General features: G+C 38.2%; 2 protein-coding genes across 13 annotated transcripts in view; one reads left to right on the plus strand and one right to left on the minus strand.

The window, feature by feature from the left end:
- The window catches only part of trip12 (thyroid hormone receptor interactor 12), a 53,998-nt gene extending 45,201 nt beyond the window's left edge, over positions 1-8,797 (minus strand). For 3 of the 12 annotated variants that reach the window (XM_051869580.1, XM_051869579.1, XM_051869573.1), the window contains exons 1-2: positions 8,531-8,668; positions 5,781-5,810 (exon numbers count right to left, since the gene is read on the minus strand). The gene's annotated coding sequence lies outside the window, so the exon portion shown is untranslated. Of the gene's footprint in view, positions 1-5,780; positions 5,811-7,738; positions 7,902-8,140; positions 8,160-8,530 lie in introns of those variants that run through there. The other 9 variants (XM_051869584.1, XM_051869578.1, XM_051869581.1 and 6 more) reach the window with 5 other exon arrangements.
- Positions 8,798-8,901: 104 nt separating this feature from the next.
- fbxo36a (F-box protein 36a) lies at positions 8,902-10,975 on the plus strand. The gene is made up of 4 exons (XM_051869587.1): positions 8,902-9,150; positions 9,783-9,891; positions 9,989-10,161; positions 10,365-10,975. Exons 1-4 carry the CDS (start codon positions 9,031-9,033, stop codon positions 10,533-10,535), a joined length of 573 nt encoding a protein of 190 aa, XP_051725547.1. The 5' UTR covers positions 8,902-9,030; the 3' UTR covers positions 10,536-10,975.
- The last annotated feature ends 7,019 nt before the right edge of the window (positions 10,976-17,994 follow it).

Genomic DNA, 17,994 nt, shown 5'->3' on the forward strand with positions numbered 1-17,994 from the left:
AGCACTGAAATATTACCACAAACGATCCTGAGAGCTGCTCACTTCAACTAGAAACAGTACAATGGTGCTACCGTTCTGTCTCGCAGTCCGGATGGAAACATGCCAGGGTCCGGATGCGGACCGCAGGCCGCCATTTGAATATTAGTAGTGTATAGTTTGTGTAAAACATCTAGTAGCCAATAATTCATTTGGCATTTTTGCACAATAAAATCTTTACTGTTTAAATTGTGTTCACTGAATTTTTTTGAATGTAATTTGTATTGTGATCAGGAACAACTTTATGATACACCAAATCTGAAAAAAAAAAAAATATATATATATATATTTGAAGTAACTGCACGGAAATTGAAAGCATGCATTGTACTGGGCGATATAGTCTGATTAATTAAGATGGTACTATTTAAGCGAGCCGTACCATGCAGTGGAAAAGTGCCAAAGCGAGCCGTACCGTGCCGTAACATGCAGAGGAAAAGAGCCAATAGGATGAGTGGCCTACTGGATAATGGTAACCAATAGTAGGACAGGGAAGATATCGATGTATCTTGCATCAAAAGTATTCTGGGGTGCAAGTACATTCTCAGACTCAGCTGAATGAACGAGCACTCTTCAGCACTCTTCTTTGTGAGCATTTGTCCCAGCCCTAACCAATAGCCAAAGAGCTAATTTAAGGAGTTTTTTAAAAAAACTCCCATTAAGGTCTGGCACATCATGATCAAATCCCAATGGATAAAATGTTCAATGGGTGAAGGAATTGATTTTATATTGTTAAATTTCCTGTTTCAAATGAAAATGTTTAATTTGTTACAGAAGTAAATCGGATTATGAATAGGGATTCATGTTTACTTTAACAAAATGTGAATAAGCTTGTGTGAAATCAGGGTCTAACTTATGAGTAGGGCTGGGCGATAAAATGATAATTATAGCAATATGACTTCGATAAAATAACAAAAACTTCGATTTATGTTTATGCACTATGTTGCGTATGAGAGACATTAAACAGCAAACACGCCAAAAGTGGAACAAAACAGAGCTGCTCATTTGAACCGTGCACCACACGGAACATGGAGCTTGGCTCAAAACACATTGCAGCGTGAGCTTAGAGCAAATGCATTTACTCGCTTTCTTGATCACACGACCAGTAAACCTCGCTGTAAGATTCAGTGAAAAAGCGTTCAAGTCCGGCACAGATACAAAGTTAATGCCAACATTATCCATGATTTACTGTACAGAAACCATAGGATTGTGGCAAAAATGAGGGATATTCATATCGTATTTTATTACATTATTAATCTAAACATTAAATGTATTAAAGGAATAATGTATATAATTACAGTATTTTTGTTATTAAGCTATAGCAGTATTTTTCTGAATATGTATTATACTAATTGTCTTTAGGCTACTGGTTTTTTTATAAATACCATAGAAACAATATAGATATTTTTTACCATGGTAGTGAGGTGCATGGTTTTACTTGTGTTTAACATGATCTAAATACTATGGAAGACCAAATTTTACCCTATAAAAATGAGGTTGTTAGAATTTTTAAAGAGGTTACTGTTTTTGTTAATGAACATACATGTACACTTGCTTCCAAACTCAAGCTACTGCTGTCACTCAACTCAAGCTACTGTCAAATGTGCATTTTTAAGAGACAAAACATGTAACATTAATTTGTGAACTGTTCACCTGTTTGGCAAGTGTTTCACCGCGTCTATACCAGATGCGACAAACCGACCGTTGCAAAGCACTTGGGCTACGTCAGAAATAGAATGGGGAATCCATTTACTGTCGGGAATTTGTTGTGTTACGTAGCATTGCGCCGCATCCAGTGTAGACAATATCACTGATTATAATGAGTTCCATTGCCTTATGACACATCACACCGCTCACATCCGGTGTAGACAGTGTTTATCATGTTCTGATAAAACCACAACTGACTGACTGGATTCTACAACTTTGACTCAGGAGCAAAAATTTACCTTTAAACTAATTATTGTTTGTTTGTTTATAGTTTAACGTCATGCCAGCTACCACGGCTATATTCACGGAGAGAAAGAGAAAGAAAAAAAAGGTTCTTTAAACTAATAAAGATTTGACATTTATCAATTATCAAAATTGACTGACAAGAAAGGTTTTATCATAATTTTTTGGCCATATCGCCCAGCCCTACTTATGAGAGGCTCATATGAGACTACTGAAGAACTTTTGTGGTATAAAATAAAAGCCTTTTGTCTAGTGTCGGGGGTTGTTGTGAGATGGGGGCAGGGATTTTACAGGGCTCTTAACCTAGATACATTTTTCTAAGGGCAAATGTCATTTTAAATATGGATGTTCCTGCCACTAAACATGGATCCTTGGACAGGGCACTCAAACTCTGGGGTCAAGTTGAATCGTGGCTTGAAAACAAATGGCATTGGTCAAATGCTCCTCTGGAAAACAGAAATGACTAGTAAACAGACTTAAACACTGGAAGCACACTATAAGGCTACAAAAGAGTTTTAAGATGATTGGTTCATGAGAGTGGAAGTTAAGGCAATTAAATGGTTCTCTTTTTTCATTTCCAGAAGTGGTGAGGAGTGAGACATGCATTTGGACAAATGCATACAGATATGAATGCACAAACATTTCTTACAGAAAATTTAGTGGTAGTCCAAATCTGTGTTTAACCATTTTCAAGGTGCAAGTTAGGCATGAAAAACAAAATATATTCAGACTTACTAAAAGCTAAAACTAATACTTACTAAAAGCTAAAACTAAAATTAATATTTCTTAATCATATGCATACAAATTATCACAACCACACATTCTTGTTTTGTTTCTTGAAAGCTCTACAAACTTAGTCCACACTGCAAAGGTAGACATTAATAATAACCTACATAAAAGTGCTCCTGTTGTCTTGGTTGTCTTGTCTGTTGTGTTGGAAATGCAGAGAGAAATGACTGCCAAAGTGTGCTATAGCATCCCACCCTTAAACTGTCAAATGACTTGCTGAAGGTATCGTGTAATCACTGCAGTGCATTCAAAGGAAATATTTTACAACCAATAAGTCCAGACACACAGGACGTAACAAACTTAACTTTCCCAAGGACTTAACTGTTTATTCTATTACACAATCATACTGAAGAACAGAGAAACAGCCCACAGGAAACAAACAATGACGTAATGATCATCAACAAAAAAAGTAATCATTACAACATCCATCTTGTGTGGTTCACGATTTCCATTTTTTGGCTTCCTGTATCATTTTATAATTCTATCTGCCAATTACATCTAATGGTAGCTTCATCAACCCTCTACAATGCGAGTAAATCACTCGCATATGCGACCAAATTTCACACTAGGTGACTAAAAATGTCTTTAATTAGCCAATGGCTAGTAAAATGTCATATTTCTTCCAGTTAGAGGCAAAAATAAGTTTAGCGCAGATATAATTTCATTGCCTGCTGAGCTTTACATACCGTCACCTTCTCTCACATGCACACTCAACGTTAGAGAAAGTTTTACACATGCCACGTAAAGAGAATTGATGCGCTAGATCTAAATGCAGGGCTTGACAATGAGGACCGCACGATGGCCAAGAGTTGATGGAAGGGTCACTGTCCCGATCAGGCCAGTACTGTATCATCATGAAAGTTTATCATTTGCACGTGTTTTTAACCCTTGCCAATTTAAACATTCAAGTGCAAGAAGTGTGATAAGTTTTGTGTGAACGTATTCAAAGCACACACACAGAAAGCCACGTCTCACAGCGTGCAAATACCGAATTGAGTTCTCTTTCACGTCTTCTTGCGCTTGAACAGACAATATCATAAAAAATGTCAAAATGCCCTTCTTGGCAAGTATCCTAGTAACAGGCATGTGTAACAGTATCAGTATACTGAACCCGTGCATTGTGTCTTGAAGTGACAGCAACAACAAAATCATTCACTGCTTGACTGAATAGATTTTGTAACTTTAACAATGATCCAAGTTAAATATTCATCTATATTTAATTTATACAGTGAAGACTATGCAGTGTTATTTTACATTTGATTACTTTATTACATTTTTGTACCCAATCTGTATCTAACTACTGTTAGATGTATCTGAAAAACCTGAAAAGCCAACCCTCTACAATGCGAGTAAATCACTAACATATAAGACCAAATTTCATGCTAGGTGATGAAAAAATGTCTTTAATTAGCCAATGGCTAGTAAACTGTACGATTTCAAGATTTGACAGAACTGTCAATGTCCCGATTGGGCCAGTGCTGCATCGTCATGAATCTACTGTTAGATCTACCTGAAAAAAAAAAACTAAACTCTGTTTATTTAATTTAAATCTTTGTTCTATTGTGTTTATTTGTGCAATTGCTTGTAATTTGTTCTTATTTTATTACAGACTGTTTATTTGTATTTAATAGTGTTTGACATTTGTATTTTATATTTATATAATATTTATGTACATTTTTTTAATTTGCATTGTTCTTGTTTAAAAAGTCTGGCGAGTAAAATAAAAAATAAAAATTACTAGCCAATGGTGACTCAAGCTTCAGTGTGTCCACAGAGGGTTGAAGCACTGCTTATTTCAATTTTATCTTTGTTCTATTGTGTTTATTGCTATCGGTCTATGGTGTCCATTGCTTGTAGTTTGATTTGTTATTTTCTTAGGCTATTTTCTTGTTTTTAATGTTTGAAATTTTATATATTATATTTATATTGAATTTTCTAATTTGCATTATTCTTGCATTCCATGTAAAAAGTCTGGCGAGTAAAATAGAAAATTTACTAGCAAATGGTGACTCGAGCTGCAGTGTGTCTGTAGAGAGTTGTTCATTATTTAAAAATGAAAGGAACACTGTCTGAACAAGCTGTTGCTATTCAAAAACACTAATTATATCTAAATATTGAGTGGTCTTAAAAATGCCTGTTCCTACAATTTTGCTTGCTTGACACTGCCACTGGGAAGAGAAACAAATGGCTTTAATTACTTTACCCCTGTTATAACTGACACAAGATCAGCTCAAGTAAACTAAAACTGGTCCTGAAGCCTGCTGAGAGACAGTATAAAGAAGCAGAGCAACCCTGCCATATTGTAGATACTGCACTGCCCTTCAAAGTGTCCAAAATAAAGAAGTACTTTTCTTTTCATATAGACTTTTTGTTCATCCATTAGGAATTGATTGGATTATGAATAATGGTCTCTGATTAGACGGTTTGAAAAAATAAGAGTCAAAAAGGAATTTTGTTTCAGAGGTGGAGCAAGTCATCATATTCTAATGAAAGATGAAAATTTTTTCTTTTGAATTATATGCTCTGATGAATCATTTACAGTTTCCTTGCACAAAAGCAGGAACTGTATAAAGGAAATATGGTCAGTTTTGATTTCATGTTTTCTTTAACTGGGTGCTCATTTGTCAATTACCAAAAAAAAAAAAAAAAAAAAAAAAATTACAATATATTAAAAAGGGTAATTAATAAGTGGGAAGACCTTCAACACACTCAGGAAGAACCACCCTTTCCTCACAGCAAGCTTGTTTATCTTTATACTGAACCACTTAAATTTATCCACAATACAAAAAATCTAAATGCTACACACCTAAAACACTAAAAACAAAAAACCTAAATATTACGCAAAAAACAGCTTCCCCTTCCCAAGCCATATATTCTGGATGTCAAGAAACTTAACTGCCAAACCAAGATTGTCAACTGCCTGTTTAACCCCAATCTTCATCACACCTGTCCCACACTGGACTCATCTTGTCAGCATGAAGGTAACGGCAAGCACTATGCGAACTTACCAGCCGTGTGCAAATGCCCCAACCAGCAGCCTAGGGCGACAAGAAGGTGGACAATAATGGGGGAAGGAAGGAGGGGGGAAAGAGTGAAAAAAAAAAAAAAAAAAAGTTGATTTTAGTCAAATGTGTTATTCCATTAAATGATAACAACGTAAAATCAGAGATGTTGAGTTAAATTACAACTGCAGACTAACATGGCAGCCATTTTGTTCAGTAATATAATCAAAACTGATGCCAAATGTCATTCTTTGATATGCAAGACATTTTAAAAACACTAAAACCGACTTTAATATCAAATGTAAAGGATAATGATAAATACTGAATGAATATATTTTATAGCACACTTTATAAGCCCTATATGACTTCGGATGTGATTATAAAATGAGGCTCTAGCCACATTCAGCTACACTGACAGGGATATAACACATTTTAACTTAATAAACTAAGCTTGTTTCAAGCATTACTAATTCTGTTTTTCAAACTCACTCATATAAAATATACTAATTATGTTCAATATTTAGGCATTGTACAAACATCCCACAGATTAAGTATGCCGCTTTTCTATACATGAGGAGAATAGAGATTTTTGTTGTTGTTTACATTTAAGTCTACGTCATTATAAACCGAGCATTTATATCCATATCATTAATATTTTACAAGTTAACATATGCATATACAATACACACACAGAGAGACGAAATTAACGTCCGAAAGGCGATCGTGACGCATAAAAACGGTGTCTAGGTCGTTAGCTCGCGAGGGTTTTAAAGACGGCAGTTAACAGTCAAAATACAGTTTAACGTGAAGACATAAGGAATATTTATGTTCAAACGAATCGAAAGGCCTTCCTTCTCACAACGACACCACCATTAAAGCTATTTCAGCAAGCTAAGCAACGTCCACGGCATTCAAACTACTGGACGTCAAATATACAACCCAAAACACAAACATTTACAGAAGCGCACAAGAAAAGCGCTAATTTCGACCGCAACGCCAAACAATTAACAAACAACCCACAACATGTCAAAAATACCCTGTGCAGTGTGCACACTACTGAGACTTCTACTTCCCTAAAGAGAGGGTGAACTGTTCTCGATGATTAGGAGTTGAATTCCTTCATATGACCATAAAAACAAAAGAAACCCATCGCTAGATCCAATCAAGCGCAGTTTGCCGAGTGTGAATTGTGCTGCTGTGTGTATTTGGACTGTTGACATGAAAATACGACATGATTATGAAGGCCGTTCTCAACACAGGCCTGAGTCGATCCTTTTGTTTATTTTGCCCAGTCCATGAAACAAACTCCAATCAACCGAGACCCTCTTACTGTCCTTACACGACCAAACCACACAAAACGTCCCCTCAGGAAAACATTCATGAGTTTAGTTAGTTATAAATAAACAAAATACAGCATGATAAGTTGATTTTCGCACTCCAAGGCCTTACACACCGGTCTCGCGTTTTGTGGCCCTGCATATGCGCTTTTGCCAATTCAAAATATCTGCGGCGGTTCTATAAAAAAAGCATAAACATTCAAAACTACATTGCCACGGTTGTTGTAAGACACCACAGAGGACACCACACGATGGGGAGAGAATTAAAGTGAAGTTCACGGAGTCCAGGTGATAATCACGGTCAGCTAATGCTAGCCATCACGCTAGCCAGGCTAAGTTAAATAAAACACTGAAAACCATCAGAGTCTGTAGCCACTCATAAATTAACAACATTTAGTTGTTTCAATTGTTTCAAATAGTTTCAAGTGTTGGATAAGAATAATGGCACAGTTTTAAGTTGTCTTTGGTGCTATCTGTTAGTACGGCTAACCGATGCTAATCTGCTGAAGGGACGAAGCGTGACAAGCGATTATCAACAAATAACCGGCATTAATTACAACAGCAAAGATTAAACACAGTATAATGTGAACATTTAATACAATAGCACAAAAAATGTGAAGATTTTACCGTTGTTGACAGTATTTGGCCTACATATGGCAAAGCTAAAGAGCAAAGCCGGTCTCCTGTCGACGTGTATGCGGGCAAGATCAGGTCAAAGTGACTGAAGACGTAAACAAACTACCAGCACCAGCAAACTACACTAATCAACATTTCACCTGAACCCGACTGGATACAACAGACAAATCAACACTTGTGATGCATGAAAACTTCCTCCATTTCAATCAGACGTTTTGTGACATTACCAACATATAAAGGAGAAATAGAGAGAAACTTGTATTCATTTGTCGTTACCTTCTAACGTTAGTTTGTGGACCAGTATATTATTATTTATTTTAACAGATCTCTAAATTGGCCCATCCCTTAAAAAACTAACAAAAACACAAGAAAAAGAGTCGTCATATACGTTACATTGTGCTACTCAGATGCTGGTCTCATCTTTATGGTTATAATGTCCTGTATATTTCTTTCAAAGGGGATGTAAACGAGTCTCAATTCGCTCACGATATCTCTCCAACGTTATTAAAAAGACTCGAGTGGCTTATTGTCTCTACCATCATATCAATGCCAAAATGTGAATACATAACACTAATACAAAAACAGAAACAAACAAGGGAAACAGGAAAAGGGCTCGAGGGATGACAACTGGAAACCATTTTTTTTCTTTCGTCTGGCTTTTCTCACTCATATTACACGGCTGCTGATTCACACGAAGGGCTCCGATGCGCATAGGACGTAAGACGATCCCCGGACATTGAAGTTAAATATATACGTGTATATTTTTGGTGTTATTGTAATTACCTATTTGTTCCAGTGTTGTAGTAGCTGTTAGACACAGTGCAGCAGCAGCAGCTTTACCTTCATCAGCTGAGCGACCTGCGAACTGCCGCATCACGTCCGCTCCCACAAGCGCTCCCCGCTTCCGCCACGCACTACTTCCAACACCAAAGAACAACGATTACGATAACAACTGGCGCGCGAAAGCATTATCAACCACCGTGACTACGAGAATAACGTCCTTTGGAGTTATTGCGAACGGGTTGTGTCACCATTAGCCCTGCGCTTTATGAGTGTATGCGTCAGTAACGTACGTCAAGATTTCATTATATCAATCCGCCAGGTCGTGACCCCCCCACCACCACCATCTTAAAAACCGTTCACCCTTACATCATTTTATGTTAACTATATTTTTAAATGATTTTATACTGTTTACGTATGTGTTTCTGTCAAGACATATGTGAATATATGTACATAAAAACGATTTCAGTAGAAAAATTATTATTTTTTGTATACCGGTTGCCATGGTAACAGTTAAGCGTCCAAATATGGCATCTCTGCTGGATGAAATTCTGTTTGAAACCGCTGGACAAGGTCCACCTCCCTCTAAAGATTTCTACCAATTTATTATCACACAAAAGGAGGTATTTAGCAGTACACGGAATGATTATTCAACTGAGTATACGAAGCGATAAATATTTAAATGTGGTGGTACATTTTTGCTTTACCTCAATTGCAAAAACAGCATATTGTCTGTCATGTCTGATAAGCAAAATTGATTGTGATGTTAAAGTCGACATGAAACAGAAGTTGCAGTTGTTTTTTCTTCCCTATTGTGAAGAATATCTGAGTGAAATGGCTTCTCAGACAAGAAAAAATGTAGGGCGGGACTTGATTTTTTTCTATAGGGAATTGATTGGATTGTTTGCTATTGTTGTGATCTCATGTGAGTGACAGGTTGTCCCGCCCTCGCGCCAGTAAACGCATCATCAGAGAAGAGATAATGTGTGTTATTGTGATTAAAGATTACAAGGGCACATGTATTTAAAAAAAAATAATAGTATGCACGGATAAATCATTTATAATACTGTAATATTCCATAAGAATGTCAATTCTGATTTCATGGTGACTTTAACTTGTCATCATCAGTAATACTAACATAAAAAAATAACCTAAGTGTTTATACATTTTGTTTTATTCCAAAACGTGGCTATATAGCTTGCATTTTAGTGGGTCATATTAAGCATAATGTTTCATAACTCTTTATGACCAACAGGTTATATGGAGGTGGTGGAAGATTTCAGTCCGGACAGAATTCAGAGGGACACCACCGGGAGAGATAAAAATGCTCCACCATGACTTTTTGAATGATTCAAAGTTGCAGGGTAACGATCCAGTCTGAGTTATTCTCCAGCTTTACATTTAAATATGTGATTGGACTTGTAATCATAATTTGTATGTGAATTATAATCATGATTTTAGAGCAGCTAGCTGTGGTGTTTGGCACCAGAATTCTGGAGTACACTTTGGCTCTGTGTCAAGGGCATTTTGACTACCTGGAACGTTTACCAGATCGGCTGCTCCTTAAAATCCTCTCCTACATGTCCATCCAGGACATTAGCCGTCTCAGTCAAACCTCAAAAAGGTTTAAGAAGGTTAGAACATTACAAGGTTGCTAGTCTATCAGATTATAGTTATGTAACTGATCTTTCAAAAACATTGTAAAAATGTAGTGATTTATCTATATTTTTGACCTGCTTTATTATTACTGATCATTGCAAAGGAAAGCATCACTGTTACTGTTGCTATTAAACTACAGAAATGATATGTTTTTATGTTAATGTACATGTGTGTCCAGATATGCAACTCGGAGGAGATCTGGAAGCAGACTGTGCTGGGTCATTGCGATATGATAACCGAAGACATGGAGATGCTGGCGAAAGCCATGGGTTGGAAGAACATCTTCTTTAAGTTTTATTACAAAACAGAACATGAGGAAGAAGATAAAGCCAATACTGCATGTCCATGAACTATTAAATACAACTCTCAATCAACAGGACAATCAAAATGATCTTAAAGTGTTTATTAATTGACTACTTATGTGTTTTCATGATTGCAGTTATTGATTAAAGACAAGTTCATGAAACATTCAAATTCAATCCTATACTACTGTGCTGTGAGTGCCAAAGTATTCAGGCATTACTTTGATATTATTAATGTTACAAATAATCCATAATTATTAATTTTTAAGTCTTTTTGTTTAGAATATGGCCAAATCATTCACCGAATACCAGTCTAACATAACATCTGACCTCTAGCCATGACTCACTGTTTGGCTCTTTTCATTAACTGCAATGTGGAAAGTGACCAGCAGATGGCGCACGTTAATAAAGTGAGTGAATGTGCAAAACCAATGCAACATACTTTCACTGTATGGTCAAAATAAAGTAGCCCTTATTAAACATAAAATCACTCAGTATGATCAATTCCTTGCTTTACTTCCTTATTTTAAGTGTACGTGGTTTTGAAAAGGGAAGTCAGAGTATTTTAGATGATCTATTTAAGGAATAAATACCTAATTTAGTCTTAAAAATACACAACATTCACAGGCAGTCAATTTCTGTATAGACAAATAGAGTTAAATGAAAATACAATTCACTGCACTCCCATTGACCCCGGGACATGATGCCACACCATATGTGGTAAGTTGTCACAATAGAAGCTGGTGTTTATTGACATTGATTTGAGAAGAATTTTATATTTCTATTTTTAATTTATATTTCACTTACTTAGTAAAAAAGAAGCCTTCCATACAATATACTTATTGAAATATAATGCCTTTTCAGCACTGTGTAAAATTTTAGGGATTTTCAGCTTTCTGCAGGTTGTATAATTCGGCCAGTAGGTGGCGACAAGTGACTGTCTTAGTGAGTGATTCATTAAACAATTCTCTTCAACCGCATTGATTCTTTAAAAAACGAAACACCACTCGGAGACGCAGAAGTTGATGCAAGTTACTTAATAATAATGTCTTGTTTATCGAACTGTTGAATAAAAGTAATCATATCCACAGTCTTGCTGTAGTACTGAATATTAGCTGTGCTGTGGTTATACTGCAGCAGCCGTGTGATATCGCTTAGCCTGACTATAAAATTGCAATATATGTAACGCAGTGTGTCCAGACATGCCATTTGCCTTTTCAGGTAGAATCTCCATTATAGACTGTCTGAATGTCAGGATGATTTTTTTGTGTGATCACTTGTTTACCCAGCAGTTATATATACTTAGTTAGTTATAGTATGTAGGCTATATGATAGGCCTACTGGAATTTTATTTTGAGGGACACAAAACATTATACTAATCTAAGACCGTTTTCGACTGTTCCGAGAGTTTGAAATTAGCATACAAAACTACTGAACACTCATTTGGAAACTAGAGTAGAAACTAGTTAATGTCATCAACCCCTTGTTTGTCTTTTTTTTAACCATCATCACTTTTTGTAACACTTTATTTTACAGTGTCCTTGTTTCACATGTACTTACTGTAAAAATAACAGGAAATTATGCATAATTGCAACTAACCCTAAACTAAACCCTATTCCTAACCTTAACCCTATATTAAAGGATTAGTTTCCATTTAAAATTAAAATTACCCTAAGATCAGTACGTCATAAATAGAACAAGGCATCAGTTTACTGTCAGAGATTTGTCACTCGTGTCGTGCTGCATCCCGTGTAGACATCATCACTGATTATAACTGGTTCTATTGTCTTTTGTCACGTCGCATCATGCCACAAGCGTCCAGTGTAGACGTCTGCCGGAAGCTAGATATTTTACTTTATAACTTGTTAAATATGGATATTTTTCTTACACAAACGCATCGCTTCGCTTCAGAAGGTCTTTATTAATTTCTTTATTAATCTTTATTCACTTCCCATTAGTTTCCAATGCAGTCGTTTTTGACCGCCAACAGTACAAGTTTGACTAATTTTTTCAGGACCATTTAACCTTTTTGAATCATGTCCATAATTTTTTTGTGTTCACATAGCAAGTGCCAAAACCTTTTTATCGTTCCACTCCGATGAATTAAAACATTAAAAAAAAAGTAACATAAAATATTTCGCTCAAATATTACCAAACAGCACCAGAGGGTTAAAGAAAAGTCATTAGTGAATAATAGAGTTTAAGATGATGAAAGGATGAGCCAATGTGATCTTTAGCAAGTCTTTATTATTTTTCCAAAAAGTAACAAAGTACGGGGACGTAATGATGGTAAAAAAAAAAAAGGAGGACACATGACCCGTGTCCGAAGCACATGTGGAAACACAACAATGAACTTGACATTGGCCGGCGACAGCCTATGACGTACTACGCAAGTATAAAAGGGCACCTGTAGAACATGCCATCAACTTCCTTGTCTGAAGGAGATGTGCACAGGAATATCTGAAGCATGGCAAGGGGACGCAGTGTCTCGTTCCTCTTCTCAGGGAACCATGGTTACATGCGTAACCTGAGATGTTCCCTTTCGAATGGGAACTCACACTGCGTCCCCTAGAGGACACTTTGGGGAAAGAGTACCCACTCCGCTATGCTGAAGGGATGAGTTCCTTGTCCGCTAAGATTAAGTCAAAGACTCTAAAGCTTGGGATACACTGCATGATTTTTGTCTGTCCCAGACGAAAGATTGCCATCGTAAAACAATCGTAGCGATATCTGTGATCGTGGCTCTTAATTGGTGGTCCTATATCATACAGCGAGAGAGGTTCAAAGACGGCTGTTTTCCCGGTCTTGTGACCAAAGATAGCCTACGATTGTTTTCTGACAGTGTCAGAAATTCAGCATGAATTTCTGACATGTTTGCTGCTACGACTTACGTCTACTGACCAGCCAATAAAAATGCGACATGAAATCAAGGTGACATGGCGCTAAAACGTAAAACTTACCTCAAGTTCTTTTCCCTTATTCTTTCACCGTTTCCTTTTTATTTTCAGCACACATAAAATCTACAACTGCCAAAGTGTGATTCAACATGATGTTTTGTTTACCACTAGCGCATGCTGATGACGTTTTATTCTTCTATAGAAACTTGCATCGTAGCCTACAAGTCAACAGGTGTCATCATCGTACAGTCTACATGCATGTCATACCCAAGTTTAATAGATCCATGTCGCACAGTGTGATAAAGTAATGATCTTATAGGACTGCTAAAATCGTGCAGTGTATCCAGGGCTTAAGGCAGGGGTCTCCAAACTCGATCCTGGAGGGCCACTGTCCTGCAGAGTTTAGCTCCAACCCCAATTAAACACACCTGAACCAGCTAATCAAGGTCTAATTAGGCATACTAGAAACTTCCAGGCAGGTGTATTGAGGCAAGTTGGAGCTAAACTCTGCAGGACAGTGGCCCTCCAGGATCGAGTTTGGAGACCTCTGCGAGCTTAGTTCTTGGATGCAAAAGACTGAACAGACTCTGCCGTCCCTATAATAAAATTCCCTTTCCCCTCTTTTTTTTTTTTTTTTTTTTAACAACCTCTTGAACCCCAACCCCCATGACTGAAGGGGAGGGGGGGAAAGAGAGGGGAACCAAAATAAAATAGTAAGACATGGAACCTCAGGGTTTCGATTTGCCTCTCTTAGCCTCAATGCTTTCCTTGAGGTCCTTTTTCATGGACTTGAGTGAGACCGCTGTTTAAAACCCTGGCTCTTCAGAGGCGGGGCTCTCGCAGCTACTCTCACCTTCTGACCCTGTCGCCAGCTGGGGCCAGCGACAGGTTCAGGTGGGGGGACAAAAGGATGCCGTCTGCGGCGAGGGATGTAGCACTCAAACGCCGCTGACTTAACCCTCGCCTCCCTGAACTTACAGACCACCCTCTCAATGGCGGTGCCGAAAAGTCCGGCAGGTGAAACCAAGGCATCAAGGAGAAAGGACCTGTCCTTCTCAATTAGCCCCGACAGGTTAAGCCACAAGTGCCTCTCTGTGGCGACCAGTGCAGCAAGTCGCACAGAGGCCAAGATCAGAAGAGCGGCGAGCAGGAGAAGGAGCTACATCCCCCGCCGCATCGGCGTCCTTCAGCAGGTCTGCCTGGTATGCCTGCAATATGGTATGCAGGCTATGGTATGCAGGGTACCGCCGAGAAGGCGGGTTGAGATGTAGTGTCCACCTCGACTCTTGTCACATCTAGCTCCTCGGAACTAGGCCGAGTAACATGCTCTCCGCCAGATCGGAAGAACCCGGAGACCAGGCATTTAGATTCGGATCGAGAGCAACAGAACTGGCAATTGAGAATTGAGAAATGGCAAGACCAGATACAACTGCAAACCCCACGAGTGTAGACGGCGCACTGCCTCTGCAGCAGCGGGTCCAGCACCACGGGGCGCAGATGCTTAGCTCCTGTCCCCCTTAAACAAAGCCAAGAGGGACCGCACCTGCTTTACTGTGAATGAATCACAGTGACCACAGCCGGCTCCCTCCAAGACACATCACACACAGCTCATGAGGATCGCTGGGTGTGATGAATCTTTTGCACGGTGGAACACGTTTCTTAAATTTGCACTTATTCATGCTTTACACACAAATTACGCATTCATTACGCACACAAACAGAAGGCTCCTGAAGACAAGAAAGCTGATGACGTGTTCTACAGGTGCCCTTTTATACTCGCGGTCGCACCAGTAGTACATCATAGGCTGTCGCCGGCTAATGTCAAGTTTATTGACGTGTTTCCATACGCACTTCAGACACCAGTCATGCCTGTGGCATTCCCCAAAGTGTCCTCTAGGGGATGCAGTGCAAGTTCCCATTCGAAAGGGAACTATCTTTCAGTGCTTTTGTGAGCAAATGCAAAGTGTCTCTGTGTAGTTTAGAACTCACAATGAAGACGATCAGGTTCTGATCGTCTTCATTGACGAATAGAAAAGTCTTTAATGAATAATCCACACAAAGAAACCAGGGGCGCCCCTGTATAAACTCTGGCCACCCCTGTGGCCACCCCAGTATGATTTTGCAGTGGGTACTATTAATTTAAATGCATAATGTAAATTCACAAGTTCATGAAGTGAAAGAAAATAAAATGCCACCAAAAAAGATTGTAGATTGATTGGTGCCACCAGAGTAGCCTAGCTGTTTCACTGCCCCCAAGACTGTAGATAGAAATGTCTACAGACCTGAATTTCAAATGTTATTAATAATTACTGTGAAGAGGGTAGGGGTGTGCAATATATTTAGTCGGCAATTTTATCATAATTGTTGTTTTAACGATGCACAATCGATCTGACATCCCTCTATGTGATGTTGTCTTGTAGATTAGACTAGTGTCGGTGTGCATTTAGAGTGCACGCTTTCACTGTGTGACTTATATCATTTAATATAGTTAAATATCACATGAAGAGTGCCGTTTTTCTCCAGATATCAGCATGATAACAAATGTTATATTAATTTTATTCATGTTTACATTTTAGACACCATTGCCTGTTTTTGCACAATTTCGCCAACGAATAGTTCAAAACAAATCCACAGCACTGTAATTGCGTCCCTGAGCAACAAATGGCGGTGTTTCTTTACTGAATGAATCAGCTTTTTGAACGAATGATTATTCAACGAAATATAATTTTTTGTCAATATCGCACACCCCTATATAACACACATTACAACTCAGCGCCAGGCGCAAATCAAACGAGCGCGGAAAAGGTGCAGGTGACGACGAGGGAGCTTGAGTTGAACAACAGTGAACTGCGGTCAGGTGAGATGTTGCCAGGCTATGTCAGTAAAACTCAGAAAAATAAACATGACTGTCCAATCAGCTGTTAGACTGTGCTCGCGGCGCGCGCTCAAGAATTGCACGCGCAAATGTGGCGGTGCGCGCTGCATATTACTTTATTATAGCTTAAATAAAGTGCAAAAGAAACTACGAGCAAGCACCATCGTTGTTCTGTTGAAAATTAAGTCATGAAATTACCAAACATGCGATTAAAGCTGCCTCAAATCTGTGCATGCATGTATGTTTGTTGACATGGTTTTAAAGCTATTTATCCAATTTGTTGGCCTTAAAACATCTTAAAATGCAGTTGTGTACACCAGGGAAATCTAAATTTTCTCGGGGGAGCATGCCCCCCAACCCCCCTAGTAAAATACATTTTGTGACCTCAGTAATTATGAAACTCTACGTACGGCCCTATATGGGCCTATATACATTTGCAATTGTGCAATTCTTGAGTGCACGCCGCGAGCACAGTCTAACAGCTGATTGGACAGTCATGTTTATTTTTATGAGTTTTACTGACATAGCCTGGCAACATCTCACCTGACCGCAGTTCACTGTTGTTTAACTGAAGCTCCCTCGTCGTTACCTACCTGTTTGTGAACGTGTCCTGTTTGTTACACATTGCCACCCCAAGATTTGCTGTGGCCTCGTCTGGCCACCCCTATTAAAATTTTCTGGGGGCGCCACTGAAAGAAACGCAGAAGAAGGCAGGCAATGTAACAACTGCAATACACATACATAGACAAGTCAGGACAACTCACTAAAAAAACAAGGGATCTTGTATACTGAAAGCAAACAAAGGGAACTAATGAGGAAACAGCTAAAATGAATGACTAATCAAATGAGTAACCATAGTAACAAATAACAAAATTCAGGCAGGAAGGAAAAAGCAATGACAGAAAACTAACTCAAAACAGAACATAACTGTGACACTCGGGGGAACGCAAACATTTTAAATTGCAAAAATGAATTATTGCAAAAGAATTTAAATACAATTTTTCCTTCCATTTCATATATTTTTCCATCACCATGTCCCCTTAGGGGCTCCGTAACAGACATTTAGAACACACATTTAAAAAGATTATTAAATATTGTCATGGGAGTCCAGGGGTAGTTACCACAATTTTTACACCAAATAATATTTCTGAGGGTAGTTTTTACCTTGTTATTACTCAGGAAAAAACAACAACAATTTAACACATATTGACCCTATTATGGGTTGTACAGAGTGATGCAGGTTTGAAATCAGAACCCAGAAGTCTAATTCGCCACTGGTTCCTTCGATATTTTCCTATGGGGTTTTATAATGGGGTTTTCAATTTATGAGTAAAATAAAGGCTGTGGTAAACATAACTTGCTGATACTTTGATGTTTTGTTCTACAACGTACAATGCAAACACTCACACCCCTGACGTCATACCTGCACAACTCTATAGTCACACTATATCGGGTAAGCTGTCACAACAGAACTACATTTTTAAATCTTCTGAAGTAAGTGTGAGTAGTTCTGCCTCTGCAAAACCTAATATTAGTTGCAATGTAATGCCAACTTTTAGTTTTGTGACGTATTCTGTATTATGACATATATCCGAGTGAAACAAATTATCAAAAAAGAAAAAAATGTAGGACAGGGACTTGGTTCTATGCATCGGCTGTGGATTTGATGGAGGCAGATCTAAATGTGATCTGCAGATCAGATTTAAGAAGGGTACAGGGTTTATTTAGACTAAAT

This window comes from Ctenopharyngodon idella, chromosome 18 (assembly GCF_019924925.1).
Source record: "Ctenopharyngodon idella isolate HZGC_01 chromosome 18, HZGC01, whole genome shotgun sequence".
Taxonomy (NCBI): domain Eukaryota; kingdom Metazoa; phylum Chordata; class Actinopteri; order Cypriniformes; family Xenocyprididae; genus Ctenopharyngodon; species Ctenopharyngodon idella.